We start from the raw sequence: 20,960 nt of genomic DNA on the forward strand, positions 1-20,960 counted from the left end.
ACAAATAAGCAAACCAAATTAACTTTTCGTTTGCACAAAGCCGCCGCTTTCCTCGAAGAAAAAACACGACGCTCCCAATCTCCGTGATTTAAAAGCCGCGATCCCATCGGACGTTGTTGGGGGGGAGCAAGCGGGGCGGGCAAAGCACGAGACGGCACAGCAGAGCATACATCAGACAGCATTTTATATAACGCAGAAGGAGAAGAAATGATCAAATAAAAATGAACTTCTGACTAGGGGGGGCGCAAAAAGCCGAGGCAGCGGATTTTTTATTTTATTTTTTTTCTTAAGGCGCTCACGAGCGCTAATACAATATTCAGGAAGGCAGTCTGCGATGTGCAGCCGGCTCGCTGGATTAATGGGGATTTTCGGAATTTAGAGAGATTTTTTTTTATACATGCGGTGTTTTCCCCCGACGCCCCAACATGGATGATCAGATCCTCCTCGTAATGTTAAACGAGACGTTAAAAGGCAGCAACAACCCCAATCGGAATTTTAAGAACAGGACCTCCAGGCTAAAAGAAGTTATTTGAAGTTCTATGCCGGGTTCAGAAGCCGCGGGGACTGCAGGTGTAGAGGGAGGGGGGGGGCTGGTGAATTGGGGTACAGGTCTGGCTGTTGCATACTGAAAGCCTTCCTTTCAGTCTTGCCTCATTTCTCCATGTTCTATAAAATAAAATGGAAATATCCTGTAGGGATGGTAGGAACTGCTCATAATAGGCACAGCAGGTGTACAGACCTGGGAACTTGTCACAGGGATGGTGGGAACCCCTCATAATGGGCACAGCAGGTGTACAGACCAGGGAACTTGTCACAGGGATGGTGGGAACCCCTCATAATGGGCACAGCGGGTGTACAGACCTGGGAACTCAGCACAACGATGGTGAGAACCCCTCATAATGGGCACATCAGGTGTACAGACCTGGGAACTTGGCACAGGGATGGTGGGAACCCCTCATAATGGACACAGCAGGAGTACAGACCTGGGAACTCAGCACAACGATGTTTTGCCTTTGGAAAATAAGTTTAAGGTCCTTTCAGATGATGAGGATGAATGGGACTCATTGAGTGCCAGGGTGCAACGAAGCACGCTGGTTCTCCAGGGAGAGGGAGTAGTCAGGCTAATGGCAGCTACCCTAATGGCAGTTCCCACTCCGTTAAAAGTGGCAACCAATATTGCCAGCTTAAGATCAGTAAGTGCTCGTCATATGGCCTTATTTTTGCTCAGGGAGTTTGATGCTGACATTTTGTTTTTGCAAGAAACCCATCTGAGTAGTCTGGCCGATATACATCTGGCAAAGGAGGAGTGGAGACGTGGTCCCTCATTTTGGTCTCTTGCGGCCGAGCCTTACAGCGGAGTTGCAGGCCTTTTTTCTGGTATGGTAACGTGCCGGCGGGTAATTGAGGTAGAGATTGGGAGATGCATGGTCTTAGACGTCTCTGTGAAGGGGCAGGACTTGCGCCTGATTAACATCTATGGTCCCCAGACCAAGTGGGACAGGAAATGCCTCTTTACAAAGATTAAGCCTTTTCTTTTTACAGCCCAGCAGGTTATCTTTGGAGGTGATTTCAACAACATTACTAGGTCTACAGACAGAAGAGGTTTCAGAGATAAGCTGGGCTATGACACCCTTTTTCTTAATACGATAGTTAGGGAAGCAGGTCTGGTAGATGCGCACATTAAGCGCTGCCCAGACAGCACCGGGTTCACTTTTCAGCGAGGTAGTATTCAGAGTAGGATAGATAGGTTTTTTTTAAAGGGAGACTCCACTTTTTCGGCACCTGTGTGTCGGGCAGTGGAGTTTTCTGATCACTGTATTCTATCTGTGACTCTGAATGCCCCAGACATGCCACCTAGGGGGAGGGGTATCTGGAGATTGAATTCGGCCCTCCTGGAAGACGAGAGAGTAAGACAATCCTTTGAGGATTTTTTTCGAGCACAGGTAACGATCCAAGACTTTGGCAACAGCAAGCCAGAATGGTGGGAGCTTGTTAAACAGCAGACTGTTGGGCTTTTCAAGGCCATAGGAAGAAATAAGCAGCAAGATAAGTATATCACCTACCAGCGTTTGCGGAGGAAACTTGACCGCCTTGTTTCAAATGGAGGAGATTCTGGTGCAATCTCTGAGGTGAAGCTCCTCCTTAGGAGACATCAATATGACCGGCACGCCTCTTTGGTTCAGGAGAGGGATTACGGGAAATACCATTCGCCTGACCCTTACCAGAACTGTAAACAGAGCGTAGCAGTTAAGACGGTCAATGGCCTGAGGGACAGTACGGGCTCTCTGACGAAGTCTAGGTCAGGGATCCTGGAGGTTGTCAGGTCATACTATGCCGATCTCCTGGGAGGAAGGAACCTTGATCGGACAAGGATGTTGGGTTTTTTGGACTCTACACCAGGACTGGAAAGTAATGTTCCTTTGATGAATTTGACAGATGAAATCACTGCAGATGAGGTAATCCAGGCTATTGATAAACTAGCCATCAAGAAAACTCCAGGGCCAGATGGTTTGACACCCGAGTTCTATAAATGTTTTAAGACGATCCTGGCTCCCTACCTTGCGGAGGTTTTTAATGGCTGTTTGAATGAGGGTTCTCTCCCTCCCTCCATGAGGCAATCTGCAGTGATCCTTCTGTCAAAGGGTAAAGATCCTTCGATGATTGGGAATTGGCGCCCCATTAGCCTTCTTAATGTCGATAGAAAGATACTGGCAAAGATTTTCTTCTGGCGATTATCACCAGTGGCAGGCAGTTTGTTATCCCGCCACCAGCACTGTTCAGTCCAAGGTAGAAGCGCTTTCTCAGTGGTGTTAGCTGTCCGGGAGGCCTTGGAGCGTTGTAGGACTGCTGGTTGGGGTAAATTTTTGCTGACATTGGATCAGGCTAAGGCTTTTGATCGGGTTAACCATGAGTACTTGTGGCTCCTTCTTGACAAATATGGCCTGGAGGGGGGTTTCATTGATTGGCTCAAGATTTTGTACAAAGGGGCTGAAAGCTTTCCTCTGGTTAATGGTTGGGTCGGGCAGCCCTTTGCGGTCAGCTCGGGTGTGCGTCAGGGGTGTCCATTGAGTGCTCTGCTATATATGTTTGCAATCGACCCCTTCATTAGAAGGCTAGAGAGTGGACCTTTCTGTAGGGTACCTTTGGGCATCACTGGTGAGCCTCCTTTGAAGGTTGTGGCCTATGCTGATGATGTTTCTGTTTTTAACTCTGGGACTGCGGAGGCACAGGAGGTGGTCTCAGTGATAGGGCAGTATGCAGAGGCATCAGGTTCAAAGGTCAACCAGGACAAGTGTGAAGCTTTCTGGATGGGTGTGGAAGGTGAGAGCTTTGTTCTCCCGGATGACTTCCCGGAGCCCCAACAAAAAATTTGAGTTCTAGGCATTGAATTCGGCCCAGGTGACTATGGTCATGCAAATTGGGTGAACAGGCTGGAGAATGCCGATGCCAAGGTGGCAAGCTGGAAAGGTTGGCAGCTTTCCTTGAGGGGAAAGGTTGATCTGATCAAGACTTACCTGATTCCGATTTTTCTGTATGTCAGATTTGTTTGCATTTTGCCAGTTTCTCTCTATACCAGGATCTATAGTTGTTTCTTCCAGCTGTTATGGGGGAACAGAATAAACCTTGTCAAAAGGAATGTGACTTACCTTCCTAGGCGGGAGGGTGGTCTAGGGATGGTCAACCCTGTAGTCTTTTTCTCTCTAATGTTTGTGAAGTACAATCTTGGTAACATGTTGGCAGAGAGACCGCCTGGGTGGGTTGGTATTTTCCAGTCCTGGTTTAGGCCCTTTCTGCGAGACTGGTGGGCCAGTGAAAAGCCTGAGGGTCAAGCATGAACAGCTCCCGGCTTATGTTGTCCCGTGTTTGAAAATGCTTCGGCAGTGGCAAGTAACAGCAGGAGAAGTCAGATCTCTTCCAAGGAAACTTCTTGAGAAGCGGATCATGAGCTCTGCTTTTTGCGAGCCACTGGCCTTGGGGGATTGCCCAAGCCTGGTTTTGGGGGTGGGTTTGCGATTGATTAATTTGGAGAGAATCCCAATGAAGTTTAGGGATCAGGCTTGGCTTGCCTTTCATAGAAAACTATATGTGAAGGGCAACTTGAAGTTTCTTTCCATGAGTGATCGGGGCTGCCGATCACTCCTCCACACTCCACTGCCGAGAGTGGAGTGTGGAGGAGTGGTGGAGTCCATGGATCACTTTCTACTTCAATGCCCTTTTAATATAGAGGTGTACAAGAGGGTTGGGAGGGCTCTGAGTATACCCTTCCTCCCCCATATGAGTTCGGTGTATGGGGCATTCCAGACTCGTCGGGATTATGATTTGGAAACACAATCCGTTATTTCACGTGGAGTGCACGGTGTCAGGTATCCTTACGGAGTAAAATCCTCCCTGTGGAAGTGGTGGTGCAGGACATTCTGGGTGAGGTTGGGAAGATTCAGGGTCTTGAGAAGGGCAGGTGGCAGCAGGAGGCCTGGATAAGGGGGTGGAAGAATATCAGGACTCTGTAGCTGCTGCCTGTTGATCTCGGGGTGTGCGGCTTTTCTTTGTATTCTTTATTCACTCCCCTAGATTTTCAAGATGAAATATATTTTTGATAAAAGGCTACATGCATGGTGACGGTGATGTTTCTTAGTCTGGCTCTCCCATAGGGATTGTGTTGTGCGCAATTTGGTTTGTACCATTTATGTTCTTGTTTTGTATTATCAAATTCAATTATTTTGTAAATATGTTTTATTTATTTATTATGGTTTTATTGTATATAAGTTGTTGTTTGTAAGATTCTCAATAAACAAAATAAACCTCTCATAATGGACACGGCAGGTTTACAAAGCCCAGAACTCAGCACATGGCTGGTGGGAACCCCTCATAATGAGTACAGTAAGAATGCATAGCCTGGAACTCAGCACAGGGATGGTGGGAACCTCTCATGTTGGAAGAAAAGCATAGAAGGCATCCAAAAACACAGTAATTTACTTTTTAGTTTTTCCCCCGTGTTTTTTTTTTCTTGTTCTGCTTGGGGTTCAGGCCTGATAGTCAATGTAAGTATGTGGAGCTTTGAACCCAGATATGAGAAAGCCGGTGCCTCCAAATCTCAATCTTAGTTCCAAGTGAAGTGATCATCCCCTGAGTTTTTGGTGTTCCTCCAAAAAAAAAGTTGTGAGGAATTGAGAGTGCCAATTGATTGTAACAGGGCCAGCTGGTTTTTATTGGCCAAGTCCGAGTCACTGGAGTGGCCAACATGTTTGAGGACTCAACTGTCCCCTTCACCAGGGCTACATGGGGCATCATCTATAGAAATCTTTGTGAACAGATGTTGTAAGATGAAATACAGATAAGACACATTACAGGATCACACTTCAAGAAGTAAGAAGTCAATCCGTTTATGCGGAGGTACAAAGATATCGGAAATTCCTTGTGAGGTTTCAGCTACAAGGAGTGGAAGTGACTCCCGGCTATGTTTTCCGTCCTTTTCATCCCCTCGTCTGAGAAGAAGAAAGGGGACGTTGTGGTTTTTATCCAGTACACAAGTGTTTGGGGACGAAAGAGAAAAGGAAAACATGATTGAAGAAAAGACGCCTTCGTTCCGAGGAAAGTCATTTACATGAGCTGCCCACCAGGGCCCCAGCGGGAGGTCCCCCCAATCAATGTTCACAATGTGGCAATTCCATCAGAAGTACACAAATGACATTTATCGCAATGAGTACAACGCTGAGCTCTGTCCCCGCTGTGTGCCAGAGGACGATCGTGACTGCCGCTCTTCTAATAAACCATACAATATGCAATGCCACCCAACCTGAGTGAAAGCTGGACTTCTCTGGAACAGAGAGGGTAAAACAAAATTTAGGAGCCAATCTGATGTTTTAGTAGATTTGGGCAAGGTAAACCCTTTGACAATTTCTTGTATCTTGTAGGGGACTCTATTTGTGAGATTTCTTGGACACCTGCTGTGTCCCTTATGCGGGGTTCCCACCATCCCTGTGCTGCTGAATTCCTGTGTCTTTACACCTGCTGTGTCCCTTTGAGGGGTTTCCACCATCCCTGTGCTGAGTTCCCAGGTCTGTACACCCGCTGTGCCCATTATGAGGGGTTCCCACCATCCCTGTGCTGCTGAATTCCTGGGTCTTTACACCTGCTGTGTCCCTTTGAGGGGTTTCCACCATCCCTGTGCTGAGTTCCCAGGTCTGTACACCCGCTGTGCCCATTATGAGGGGTTCCCACCATCCCTGTGCTGCTGAATTCCTGGGTCTTTACACCTGCTGTGTCCCTTTGAGGGGTTTCCACCATCCCTGTGCTGAGTTCCCGGGTCTGTACACCCGCTGTGCCTATTATGAGAGGTTCCCACCATCCCTGTGCCGAGCTTCTGGATCTGTACACCTGCTGTGCCCATTATGAGGGGTTCCTACCATCCCTGTGCTGAATCCTGGGGTCTTTACACCTGCTATGTCCCTTTTTATGAGGGGTTCCCACTGTTCCTCTGCTGAGTTCCCAGGTCTGCACACCTACTGTGCCCATTATGAGGGGGGGTTCCCACCAGCCCATAAGGACCGCACCCCTCTCTCCAGCCACCCATCTATCTATGGCCGCCGCTGCCACCCCCTATTCAGGCGCCCAGCCCTTTTTCGGGCACCTGAATTACAATGGCAGGGTTTTTTTATTTGAAGCACCTGATTAGAGCCATAGGCTCTAATAGGCGTCATTAAAAGGTGACCTGCGAGCTCCATGCTGGGAGCGACAGGCACTGTCGCTGAAATGACAGGCACTGTGATTGGACGCCTATGGCGTCCAATCACAGAGGACGGGAAGAGAGGACGGGCGAAGACATCGAGGAGCTATCCCACTACCATCTAGACAGGGTAAGTACAGACTGCGGGCGGGGGGCACAGTGGCAGCATTTTTTATGGCACAGTGGCTGCGAAGATGGGGCACGGTGGCTGCATAAGAAGGGTACAGTGGCTGCATAAGATGGGCACAGTGGCTGCATAAGAAGGGTACAGTGGCTGCATAAGATGGGCACAGTGGCTGCATAAGATGGGGCACAGTGGCTGCATAAGATGGGGCGCAGTGGCTGTATTTGCTGGGGCACAGTGGGAGCATTTGATGGGGCACAGTAAGGCTGCATATAATGGGGCACAGTGAAGCTGCATAAGATGGGCACAGTTGCTGTATTTGATGGGGCACAGTGGCTGTATTTGATGGCACAGTGGGAGCGTTTGATATGGCACAGTGGCTGCGTTTGATGGGCACAGTGGTGGCTTTTGATGGCACAGTGGGAGCGTTTGATATGGCACAGTAGCTGCGTTTGATGGGCACAGTGGCTGCTTTTGATGGCACAGTGGCTGCGATTGATGGTACAGTGGGTGAGAACAGAACCAGTAATTCTAGCCAGGGGATCTCACTGTTGGATTATCCAAGACACAAGGGGGGGGTTGTGGGTGAGGAGGTTGAGCTATCAGGGTCCCTCTGTAATTACACGTTTTTTTCCTACTTTGAAGGGGGCAGCTGGCTCAGGCTACCAGGACCACACTGAGAGGCTGAGCCAGTTGCCGGTCAGGCATCTGGGTGGATTCCTACATTAAAGTTCGGATCCTTCCAGAGCCAGGACCGGCTCAGTGATGTCAGCCAAGAGCAGACTTTAGACTTTAGCAGAAATACAGTAAGTGCACTTATGTGACCCATAAGAGAGGAATGACCTAAAAACGTTGTCCGTACTTCTTTTGAAAGGAGGGTTAGAGGTCAGATTTCAGAACTTCACCCTTTCAGAACTTTATTGGAAGGGTTGATCTCCTGGTCCCCACTAGGCTCAGTGGTTCCTCCTGCTGACTAGGGATGAGCCAAACACCCCCCTGTTCAGTTCTCACCAGAACATGCGAACAGGCAAAAAATTTGTTCGAACACGCGAACACCGTTAAAGTCTATGCGACACGAACATGAATAATCAAAAGTGCTAATTTTAAAGGCTTATATGCAAGTTATTGTCATAAAAAGTGTTTGGGGACCTGGGTCCTGCCCCAGGGGACATGGATCAATGCAAAAAAGTTTTAAAAAGGGCCGTTTTTTCGGGAGCAGTGATTTTAATAATGCTTAAAGTGAAACAATAAAAGTGTAATATTCCTTTAAATTTCGTACCTGGGGGGTGTCTATAGTATCTATAGTATGCCTGTAAAGGGGCGCATGTTTCCCGTGTTTAGAACAGTCTGACAGCAAAATGACATTTCAAAGGAAAAAAAGTCATTTAAAACTACTCACGGCTATTAATGAATTGCCGGTCCGACAATACACTTGAAAGTTCATTGATAAAAATGGCTTGGGAATTCCCCAAAGGGGAACCCCAACCAAAATTAAAAAAAAAATGATGTGGGGGGTCCCCCTCAAAATCTATCCCAGACCCTACAGGTCTGGGATGGATTTTAAGGGGAACCCCGCGCCCAATTTTTAAAAAAAAAATGGCGTGGGGTCCCCCCAAAAATCCATACCAGACCCTAATCCGAGCATGCAACCTGGCAGGCCGCAGGAAAAGAGGGGGGGATGAGAGAGCGCTCCCCCTCCTGAATCGTACCAGGCCACATGCCCTCAACATTGGGAGGGTGCTTTGGGGTAGCCCCCCAAAACACCTTGTCCCCATGTTGATGGGGACAAGGGCCTCATCCCCACAACCCTTGCCCTGTGGTTGTGGGGGTTTGCTGGGAAGGGGGCCTAACAGAATCTGGAAGCCCCCTTTAACAAGGGGAACCCCAGACCCCGCCCCCCTCTGACATCACGGGGAATGCCACATGGAAGTCCCCGTGCGTCAGAGGGGGGCAGGGTCACCGGGGGGCCCCGCCCTCCATTATTTAAGAACCATCAGAAGAGGAGAAGCGTCACACAGCGGGAGCCTCCCATCATGGTGGATGCGGAGCGGCCCGAGAAGAAGAAGGGAAGAAGACGCCGCGGAGGAAGATGCTGGACGAGAACTCCGGAGGAAGAACCAGAAGAACCAGAAGAAGAAGATGGAGGAAGAAACCAAACGAAGATAGAAGATAGAAGAAAGAAGAAGCATTTAAATAAAGGGATTGTCAAAAACTGTCTCTTGTCATTTTTAACATTTTTGACACTTTTTTTTTTTAAATGGTAGGGGTACTTTTGTACCACCTTACCATTTCACACAGCGGGGAGGGCAGGGATCTGGGGGTCCCCTTGTTAAAGGGGGCTTCCAAATTCCGATAAGCCCCCCACCCGCAGACTCCCACAACCACCAGGCAAAGGTTGTGGGGATGAGGCCCTTGTCCCCATCAACATGGGGACAAGGTGTTTTGGGGGGCTACCCCAAAGCACCCTCCCAATGTTGAGGGCATGTGGCCTGGTACGGTTTAGGATGGGGGGGCACTCTCTCGTCCCCCCCTCTTTTCCTGCGGCCTGCCAGGTTGCATGCTCGGATAAGGGTCTGGTATGGATTTTCGGGGGGACCCCACGCCATTTTTTTTTACATTTTGGTGCGGGGTTCCCCTTAAAATCCATACCTGAAGGGTCTGGTATAGATTTAGAGGGGGACCCCACGCCATTTTTTTTTTTAAATTTGGTTCAGGGTTCCCCTGTGGGGAAATCCCATGCAGTTTTTATCAATGAACTTTTATGTGTATTGTCGGACCGACAATTTAATAATAGCCGCGAGTAGTTTTACATGCCTTTTTTTCATTTTGAAATGTCATTTTGCTGTCAGACTGTTCTAAACACAGGAAACATGCGCCCCCTTCACAGGCATACTATAGCCACCCCCCAGGTACGAAATTTAAATGAATATTCACTTTTATTGTTTCACTTTAAGCATTATTAAAATCACTGCTCCAGAAAAAACGGCCATTTTTAAAACTTTTTTTTGCATTGATCCATGTCCCCTGGGGCAGGACCCAGGTCCCCAAACCCTTTTTATGACAATAACTTGCATATAAGCCTTTAAAATGATCACTTTTGATTATTCATGTTCGTGTCCCATAGACTTTAACGGTGTTCGCGTGTTTAAACTAATTTTTTGCCTGTTCGCATGTTCTGGTGAGAACCGAACAGGGGGGGTGTTCAGCTCATCCCTACCTGACACCAACACCAGAAGAATATGGTGGTCACTCCCAATGAAATCCAGGACGGCAGGTCTATGATGATGGAAGTACTAAGGAGTAGTCGTCATGCTGCCCTATGGAATATGAAGACTAAATATATAATTCTTTTTTTTTAAATGTACAATAAACTGAGTGAAACAGTGCTGCTGAAAAAAATCCAAGAATAAAAAGCTGCCAGCATGCTATGAGATATTAAACATAGCTATTGGTTATTGGCATTAGTATAGCAAATGTACTGTGCTAATCAAGCTTCTTCTGTGCTCCAGAAGTCAACTCCTTGACGTAACGCGTGCTATGTGCGGTGACCCCATCACGCCACTGAGTGTCCTTTAGACATGTGCGCTGTCAATAAATTTGTTTCATTTCATTCCGTTTCATATTACAATTACTGTAATTCGTATTTCGTAATTCGTGTCCGAAATTTCGTACGAAATACGAATTTTCGTTAGGTTCGTTAACTTTTCAATTACGAATGTTCGTTATGATGAGTTTTTCATTATGAGGGGCTCCCACCATCCCTGTGCTGTGCTGACCTCCTGAGGTTTTTAACTTTTAGGTTCGTTAACTTTTCGTAACAATTACGAATGTTCGTTAGGAATTTGGATCCGGGATTCGTAAACGAAATTTCGTATTTCGTACAAAATTCGCAGCCGTAGCAATTCGTATTTCGGATCCTCCCGAATGTACGAATTTACAGAAATTCGTACAAATTTTCGTTTCGTACAAAACTAATCGCACATGTCTAGTGTCCTTGGGTAGTGTGATTCAGCCATTTGTAACATTATGTAAGTTTACATCTACCGGGGCATGGAACATCACAGAAGACACAAACGCTGACAAAACATGCAGGGAGGAGCTAAGTATGGTGACGTCATCACGCACCCGGCAGTGTCCTCAGTAGTGCAATTCAGCCATTTGTACTATATGTGAATGCCTTTTTTTTGGTGGTTAATAAATATTTTATCTGGCTTTATATGGATGTGGAGCACATGGTCTCCTTTTTTCTTAACATGGTGCTCATTATGATGCTGAACTGAGGAGAACGGGACTTATGATATCCTGAATGGTGGTCCTCCTATGGAGGCCTGAGGCCTGAGCCCTGCCTATCAGTGATTAGAGTCACATAATGCCATTTTCGACTTCTCTGTGATTGGAGAGTCGTCATATGGTGTATCTGGTAAGCCTTCTGCTGTGCTCTCAAGGTGGAGGAGATGTGCTTGAAATGGGATTCACAGTGCAGGAATTCTGGATATTTATGTGCACCATTTGCCTTTTTTTGGGAAGACTCACAAGTGTGGACTTTCTTTATTCAATTTGGTTTATTGTTTAATATGCATGTTTAGATGTTTTTATATGAGCTTGATTAGCGCAGCACACTTGGTATACTCTAATAAAATGTTCATCGTGCACACAGGATTTCTTGGCCGCTCACCTTGCATATGCAGGTTGTACATGGCGTCCCAGACATCGTCCATACAGATCCGCTGAGCCGTGTGGCCCCCTGACTGTCCTGGCAGGTTTTCTGAATGTCGTAATTGATATCTGCTGCGCAGGGGTCGTCCACGCAGTGCGGGCAGCATTCACCGTCTGTGATGGCCGAGTACTCGCAGCTCAGCGTTGGGCAGCTTAATGGCCAGCAGTCCACCTCTCCAGCCTGAGCAAAACATACAAGGAATGTGGTAGAAATTAAAGGGAAGGTTTAGCTCAGTAGTCTCCAAACTGTTGCCAGAGGGGTGGATGTGGCCCTTTGTTTGCCTTTTATTTGACCCTTGGGGCACTATTCCACCAACTGACCCCAATGATGGGACACCCTTCCCACTACTTACACCATCAATGGGGCACTATTCCTCCCACTGACACCATTGATGGGGCATTATTCCTCCCACTGACACGAATGATGGAGCGTTATTCCCCCTAATTACACCATCAATGGGGCACTATTTCTCCTATTAAAACCAACGATGGGAGACCCTTCCCTATTGACACCATCAAAGGGGCACTATTGCTCCCACTGACCCCAATGATGGAGCATTATTCCCCCTACTGACACCATCACTGGGGCACTACTGCTCCCACTGACCCCAATGATGGAGCATTATTCCCCCTACTGACAGCATTGATGGGGCACTATTTCTCCTATTAAAACCAATGATGGGACACCCTTCCCCTACTGACACCATCGATGGGGCACTATTGCTCCCATTGACCCCAATGATGGGGCATTATTCCTCCCACTGACACGAATGATGGAGCATTATTCCCCCTAATTACACCATCAATGGGGCACTTTTTCTCCTATTAAAACCAATGATTGGAGACCCTTCCCCTACTGACACCATCAATGGGGCACTATTGCTCCCATTGACCCCAATGATGGGGCATTATTCCTCCCACTAACACCATTGATGGGGCATTATTCCTCCTACTAACACCATTGATGGGGCATTATTCTTCCCACTGACACCATTTATGGGGCACTATTTCTCCTATTAAAACCAATGATGGGACACCCTTCCCCTACTGACATCAATGAGGCACTATTGCTCCCACTGACCCCAATGATGGGGCATTATTCCTCCCACTGACACCATTGATGGGGCACTATTCCTCCCACTGATGCTCCATTATTGGTATTATTGCCCCTACTAACACATTAGATGGGACACTGTTTATCCCATTAAAACCAATGATGGGGCATTGATGCCGGGACATTTTCTACTCCCGCTGGCCACAGTCCGGCAAGCCTGAAGGACATTAAACTAGTCCTTTCCATTTATGCTTATTTCACGCTCACTTGCTTCTTTACACTTTGCGGCACTACAGAATGGCTTTGCTTTACTTCTCCTTCTCACAATGAAAGGGAGTCAGCCAGCTCACTAAAATCCATTTTTTTTTTTTGGCCCCCTCTTTTTATTTCATGTCTTCACTGCATTGGATAAGCCTGAAGCCATCTTCCAAAACCGCGCTATTATCGTGACGATCGCTGGAAGCCGATCGATTGCTGGGATCTGGTTTTATTTCATACTAAGGCTCAATTTGATCCATTAGAGGTGAGATACTGCAGGAAACGAGTGGCGCACTGCAGATGGTGTTAGTGATTTGAGGAAGTGGACACCGATCAAATATATTGCGCATGCACTTTCTTTTTTTTTTTTTTGCATGAACTACTATATGGAGATCTGCTATCTTCTCATTGGAGCTTGACCGCACTTTTTGATATTGCACTTTTTAAGAATATTGGACGTTAACAGTTTAATGTCTATTGCACTATTGCTCGCAATTTTTTGATATTTACTTGCATTTTATATAAATTACACTTTGCTCTAGTGAAGATTCCTCACGTTTATGTGCTTTACACACTGGCCGCGGCACATTCTTGGTAGTGCTTGCAGTCAGTGTGTTTATATTTATATATTTTTTGGTCACTTTTATTATGTATTTTAGTTAGCGCCACATACCTCCTTATATACATCACTAAAATCCATGCACTCCCCTGTATGGCTAGAATCTTATTCAGTAGTAGTTGGAACAGAGATATTGATTGCACTGAGCCAGTGACAGCTCCCTCTAATGGCTAACCTTCAATTCTCTATATAAAGGCAACAGGAAAATGGGGTGGGGATTTTTGGAGGTGCAGAGATATCAACAGATATATTTAATAAAAAATAGTTTATTTCTTGTTTTGAGAAGCAAAACAGAAAATATGTACATAAAAACAAAAAGACACAGTCATGTACAGTACTATTGTTATGATGTTAAACAGGACAGCATGATAACAAATCCTGACATGTTTCGCCCATAGATCGGGCTTCTTCAGGGGAGGCTGTCTTTATTGCGGTACAGGCTTTCTGTGTCTCCACTCCCAGGGCAGTGCTTCTGGCCCAGTTCACCCAAAACAGCAGGGGCAAAGGTCCTATCGCAGTCCCCCCAAAAAAGCTAACAAAGCAAAGCAAGACCACAGGCGAATAGGGGTCACAGAGGGAACAAAAGGATCAGAATATGGACCCAGAGGAAACTTGAAGCCAAGGGACTTTAACAGGCCACCTCACAGCACTAGAGATACTCAGTAGGCTGCAAGTGTGTGGTAGCACGTCGTGTCCCAAGGGGCTCCTTTCGGGTGAACCGGGCCAGAAGCAGGACTTCTGTGTCTCCACTCCCAGGGCAGTGCTTCTGGCCCGGTTCACCCGAAAGGGTGTTCCCTCTGTGACCCCTATTCGCCTGTAGTCTTGCTTTGCTTTGTTAGCTTTTTGGGGGGACTGCGATAGGACCTTTGCCCCCCGCTGTTTCGGGTGAACTGGGCCAGAAGCACTGCCCTGGGAGTGGAGACAGAGAAGGCCTGTACCGCCATAAAGACAGCCTCCCCTGAAGAAGCCGGATCTACGGGTGAAACATGTCAGGATTTGTTATCATGCTGTCCTGTTTAACATCATAACAATAGTACTGTACATGGCTGTGTCTTTTTTTGTTTTTATGTACATATTTTCTGTTTTGCTTCTCAAAACAGGAAATAAACTATTTTTTATTGAATATATCTGTTGATATCTCTGCACCTCCAAAAATCCCCACCCCATTGTCCTGTTGCCGTTATGTCAATTTGGGGATTGGTGCCATTATCTAGCTGTTAACTCCATGACCAATCATCTGTTCAATTCTCTATAGTTAAAAAAAAAAATACTGAAAAGGAAACATATACAAAAATGAACGCTGTAGAAGCCCTCATGTAATTAACAATTAATTTTAATTTAACACAAAAAAAAAAAAAACATACCAGGCACCGACACTGCTGGCAGCTGTACGTCCAGTTGTCACCGCTGTGATAGACTTTATGCCCGTTTTGATCCAAACATTGGCTGGTCACCCTGGTATCGCACTCCGGGCAGCAAAACAGGTCAACACTCGGGTTCTGGCAGTCGCAAGCTGTCCTTCGGCAAAAGATTTTCCCATCCTGTCCAAGAAAAAGAAATACATAAGGACATCGGGAAAGATCAAGTATAAACCTTACATTTTACAGGTGTACTGGTCCTTTAACAAAATTGGGATTGCTCAAAGACAAAAAAATGAATGTCATTGAATCACTGGTGAGTTACATAATAAAAGTGCTTATATGCTAATGTGAGGTTCTTTATATGATACCAGGTTGGCTTGCTAGAATAATGTTGCAGAATGAGGTTAGTAGAGCAAAGTGTCCTCTGAATTCTTGGAATGCCTTGCTGAGGGACTTGGAGACCGCTACATTTCAAGACTGCTGTGCCTTTAGAAAAGCGATTTGCATGTTAAACCCTGTAAATGCTGCAAAGCCATGCATTGCACACTGTTCCAGGGTATTTGTTGCATGTCCCCCATTCACTTGAATGGGTTTCATTTGGCAGGGTTACTGCCCACCAGGAGTGATTTAGTTTTTGCTACAGGCACAAAGCAAAGCTTTGCAACAGTGGCATGTGAACGAGCCTGCTGCCTTAGCAGCTTAAGTTGGACGTGCTAAAATCAGGACTCAACCATGTACAGTAAAACCTTGGATTGCCAGCATAATTCATTCCGGAAGCAAGCTTGTATTCCAAAGTACTTTGTATATTAAAGCAAATTTCCCCATAAGAAATCATGGAAACTCAAATGATTTGTTCCACAAACATTTATTCAGAGGTCCTTCAGTTATAGTTCCTATAAAAAGATTATTGCAATGTGACCAGGTTGTGTGACCATAAAAGGTCCATCCACAAATGGAAGCCTCCACAAGGGGATTCGAAGTAAAATCCAGCAGGAGCTACAGATTGTAAGAGAAGTGTGACAATGTGTTGCTAAATGTTGTACCTTCAATAAATGTAACCATATTGCTACACTTAGAGGCACCTCTCTTCTCTTTTTACTCAGTTGTGAGATGATGCTACTCTTATATCAAGACATCGCTTGTATATCAAGTCAAATTTTGTTTAAAAATGTTGCCCGTCTTGCAAAACGCTCTCAAACCAAGTTACTCTCAAACCAAGGTTTTACTGTATTTACCAACCCCAACCTCCAGTTTAAATGAGCCCATAGTCTTGTGTTACAATGAGGTTTTTGGGAGTCTAGAAGTCAGTCAAGCTGATGAGGTGTACCAAGATAGCAGAAATGAACGTCTCTTATAAATGGTGATGGTTGTGCCAATTCTAATGCAAGTGATTTCATATCTAAAATGTTTGTTTGAGAAGTTCTACATGGCAACTGTCCAGAATTGGAGCTTAAGTGTCTGGGTTGATCAGATGGTCAGATTACTTGGATAATACCTTGGTTTCCGTGAGCATCTCTCCTGGCAGCTGCTACAGGTTCCTCTCTGCCCTTGTAGGGCAGGAACAAGGGAAGAACAGCTGCCTGGATGCAATGTGTTCATGGGTGGGAGGGGGGCATTGTGTGCTGAGCTACTGCTTGGTACCCAAATGCCAACATACATGCCTGATTATCTCACTGCCTCTCCTAGCCAATGGGGAGAGGCGGAGCCACAAGTGAGTGTGCACTGTGTGGACAAAATTTACCTTTTTGCAAAGAAATGAAGTTGGGGGAGGGGAGTGCAAAGGTGAGGGCTGTAGGGGTACAGAGGTCAAAGCTGAGGAGGGGTGCAGTGGGGGTAAGGAGCTGTGGAAGAAGAGAGCATAAGTGAGCTGTGGAGCAGGCAGGGGAGTGTGCAAAGGTGAGCTTTGATCAGGGAGTGCAGAGGTGAGCTGTAGATAAGCACACGCAGGTGAGCTGCTGACCATTTATTCTATCTTTTTATGTGACAACACTGAAGAAATGAGGCTTTGCTACAATGTAAAGTAGTGAGTGTACAGCTTGTATAACAGTGTAAATTTGCTGTCCCCTCAAAATAACTCAACACACAGCCATTAATGTCTAAACCGCTGGCAACAAAAGTGAGTACACCTCTAAGTGAAAAAGTGCAAATTGGGCCCAAAGTGTCAATATTTTGTGTGGCCACCATTATTTTCCAGCACTGCCTTAACCCTCTTAGGTTTGGAGTTCATCAGAGCTTCACAGGTTGCCAATGGAGTCCTCTTCCCCTCCTCCATGAGGACATCACGGAGCTGGTGGATGTTAGAGACCTTGCGCTCCTCCACCTTCCGTTTGAGGATGTCCCACAGATGCTAAATAGGGTTTAGGTCTGGAGATATGCTTGGCCAGTCCATCACCTTTACCCTCAGCTTCTTTAGCAAGGCAGTGGTCTTCTTGGAGGTGTGTTGGGGGTTGTTATCATGTTGGAATACTGCCCTGCGGCCCAGTCTCTGAAGGGAGGGGATCATGCTTGGCTTCAGTATGTCACAGTACATGTTGGAATTCATGGTTCCCTCAATGAACTGTAGCTCCCACCACCATGCTTGACTGGAAGCAAGACACACTTGTCTTTGTACTCCTCACCTGGTTGCCACCACACACACTTAACACCATCTGAACCAAATAATTTTATCTTTGTCTCATCAGACCACAGGACATGGTTCTAGTAATCCATGACCTTAGTTTGCTTGTCTTCAGAAAACTGTTCGCTGGCTTTCTTGTGCTGACCCCCCACCCCTTCAACCTCTGCAGCAATGCTGGCAGCACTCATACATCTATTTCCCAAAGACATCCTCTGGATATGACGCTGAGCACGTGCACTCAACCTCTTTGGTGGACCATGGTGAGGCCTGTTCTGAGTGGAACCTGTCCTGTTAAACCGCTGTATGTTCTTGGCCACCGTGCTGCAGCTCAGTTTCAGGGTCTTGGCAATCTTCTTATAGCCTAGGCCATCTCTATGTAGAGCAACAATTTTTTTTTTCATATCCTCAGAGACTTCTTTGCCATGAGGTGCCATGTTGAACTTCCAGTGACCAGTATGAGAGAGTGAGAGCGATAACACCAAATTTAACACACCTGCTCCCCTTTCACACCTGAGACCTTGTAACACTAATGAGTCACATGAAACCGGGGAGGGAAAATGGCTAATTGGGCCCAATTTGGGCATTTTCACTTGGGACAACCACTGCCTTGCTAAATAAGCTGAGGGTAAAGGTGATGGACTGGCCAAGCATGTCTCCAGACCTAAACCCTATTGAGCATCTGTGGGGCATCCTCAAACGGAAAGCGGAGGAGCGCAAGGTATCTAACATCCACCAGATGTCGTCATGGAGGAGGGGAAGAGGACTCCAGTGGCAACCTGTGAAGCTCTGGTGACGTCCATGCCCAAGCGGGTTAAGGCAGTGCTGGAAAATAATGGTGGCCAGTAGGGATGAGCCGAACACCCCCCTGTTCGGTTCGCACCAGAACATGCGAACAGGAAAAAAGTTCGTTCGAACATGCGAACACCGTTAAAGTCTATGGGACACGAACATGAATAATCAAAAGTGCTAATTTTAAAGGCTTATATGCAAGTTATTGTCATAAAAAGTGTTTGGGGACCCGGGTCCTGCCCCAGGGGACATGGATCAATGCAAAAAAAAGTTTTAAAAACTGACGTTTTTTCAGGAGCAGTGATTTTAATAATGCTTAAAGTCAAACAATAAAAGTGTAATATCCCTTTAAATTTCGTAGCTGGGGGGTGTCTATAGTATGTAAAGGGGCGCATGTTTCCTGTGTTTAGAACAGTCTGACAGCAAAATGACATTTTGAAGGAAAAAACTCAATTAAAACTACCCGCGGCTATTGCATTGCCGACAATACACATAGAAGTTCATTGATAAAAACGGCATGGGAATTCCCCAAAGGGGAACCCCGAACCAAAATTAAAAAAAAAATATGACGTGGGAGTCCTCCTAAATTCCATACCAGGCCCTTCAGGTCTGGTATGGATATTAAGGGGAACCCCGGCCAAAATTAAAAAAAAAAAATGACGTGGGGTTCCCCCTAAATTCCATACCAGACCCTTCAGGTCTGGTATGGATTTTAAGGGGAACCCCGCGCCAAAAAAAAAAAAAAAAAACGGCGTGGGGTCCCCCCAAAAATCCATACCAGACCCTTATCAGAGCACGCAACCTGGCAGGCCGCAGGAAAAGAGGGGGGACGAGAGTGCGGCCCCCCCTCCCTCCTGAACCGTACCAGGCCACATGCCCTCAACATTGGGAGGGTGCTTTGGGGTAGCCCCCCAAAACACCTTGTCCCCATGTTGATGAGGACAAGGGCCTCATCCCCACAACCCTGGCCGGTGGTTGTGGGGGTCTGCGGGCGGGGGGCTTATCGGAATCTGGAAGCCCCCTTTAACAAGGTGACCCCCAGATCCCGGCCCCCCCCTGTGTGAAATGGTAAGGGGGTACATAAGTACCCCTACCATTTCACGAAAAAAGTGTCAAAAATGTTAAAAATGACAAGAGACAGTTTTTGACAATTCCTTTATTTAAATGCTTCTTCTTTCTTCTATCTTCCTTCATCTTCTGGTTCTTCTGGTTCTTCTGGCTCTTCTGGTTCTTCCTCCGGCGTTCTCGTCCAGCATCTCCTCCGCGGCGTCTTCTATCTTCTTCTCCTCGGGCCGCTCCGCACCCATGGCATAGGGGGGAGGCTCCCGCTCTTCTCTTCTTCTTTTCTTCTCTTCTGTTCTTCTTCATTTTCTTCTCCGGGCCGCTCCGCAATCCATGCTGGCATGGAGGGAGGCTCCCGCTGTGTGACGGCGCTCCTCGTCTGACAGTTCTTAAATAACCGGGTGGGCGGGGCCACCCGGTGAACCCCGCCCCCCTCTGACGCACGGTGACTTGACGGGACTTCCCTGTGACGTCACGGGGAATGCCACAGGGAAGTCCCGTCAAGTCACTGTGCGTCAGAGGGGGGCGGGGTCACCGGGTGGCCCCGCCCCCCGTTATTTAAGAACTGTCAGACGAGGAGCGCCGTCACACAGCGGGAGCCTCCCTCCATGCCAGCATGGATTGCGGAGCGGCCCGGAGAAGAAAATGAAGAAGAACAGAAGAGAAGAAAAGAAGAAGAGAAGAGCGGGAGCCTCCCCCCTATGCCATGGGTGCGGAGCGGCCCGAGGAGAAGAAGATAGAAGACGCCGCGGAGGAGATGCTGGACGAGAACGCCGGAGGAAGAACCAGAAGAACCAGAAGAACCAGAAGATGAAGGAAGATAGAAGAAAGAAGAAGCATTTAAATAAAGGAATTGTCAAAAACTGTCTCTTGTCATTTTTAACATTTTTGACACTTTTTTCGTGAAATGGTAGGGGTACTTATGTACCCCCTTACCATTTCACACAGGGGGGGGCCGGGATCTGGGGGTCACCTTGTTAAAGGGGGCTTCCAGATTCCGATAAGCCCCCCGCCCGCAGACCCCCACAACCACCGGCCAGGGTTGTGGGGATGAGGCCCTTGTCCTCATCAACATGGGGACAAGGTGTTTTGGGGGGCTACCCCAAAGCACCCTCCCAATGTTGAGGGCATGTGGCCTGGTACGGTTCAGGAGGGAGGGGGGGCCGCACTCTCGTCCCCCCTCTTTTCCTGCGGCCTGCCAGGTTGCGTGCTCTGATAAGGGTCTGGTATGGATTTTTGGGGGGACCCCACGCCGTTTTTTTTTTTTTTTTTTGGCGCGGGGTTCCCCTTAAAATCCATACCAGACCTGAAGGGTCTGGTATGGAATTTAGGGGGAACCCCACGTCATTTTTTTTTTTTAAATTTTGGCCGGGGTTCCCCTTAATATCCATACCAGACCTGAAGGGCCTGGTATGGAATTTAGGGGGACTCCCACGTCATTTTTTTTTTTTAATTTTGGTTCGGGGTTCCCCTTTGGGGAATTCCCATGCCGTTTTTATCAATGAACTTCTATGTGTATTGTCGGCAATGCAATAGCCACGGGTAGTTTTAAATGAGTTTTTTCCTTCAAAATGTCATTTTGCTGTCAGACTGTTCTAAACACAGGAAACATGCGCCCCTTTACAGACACACTATA

General features: G+C 47.0%; 1 protein-coding gene across 2 annotated transcripts in view; it reads right to left on the minus strand.

The window, feature by feature from the left end:
- The window catches only part of NELL1 (neural EGFL like 1), a 1,046,888-nt gene that overhangs the window by 14,757 nt on the left and 1,011,171 nt on the right, over positions 1-20,960 (minus strand). For both annotated transcript variants that reach the window (XM_073604029.1, XM_073604030.1), the window contains 2 exons: positions 14,860-15,036; positions 11,524-11,745 (listed from right to left, as the gene is read on the minus strand). In XM_073604029.1, the coding sequence (XP_073460130.1) occupies positions 11,524-11,745; positions 14,860-15,036 (399 nt within the window). The remainder of the gene's footprint in view (positions 1-11,523; positions 11,746-14,859; positions 15,037-20,960) is intronic.

Source organism: Aquarana catesbeiana, linkage group LG11, assembly GCF_042186555.1.
Source record: "Aquarana catesbeiana isolate 2022-GZ linkage group LG11, ASM4218655v1, whole genome shotgun sequence".
NCBI classification, from domain to species: Eukaryota; Metazoa; Chordata; class Amphibia; order Anura; family Ranidae; genus Aquarana; species Aquarana catesbeiana.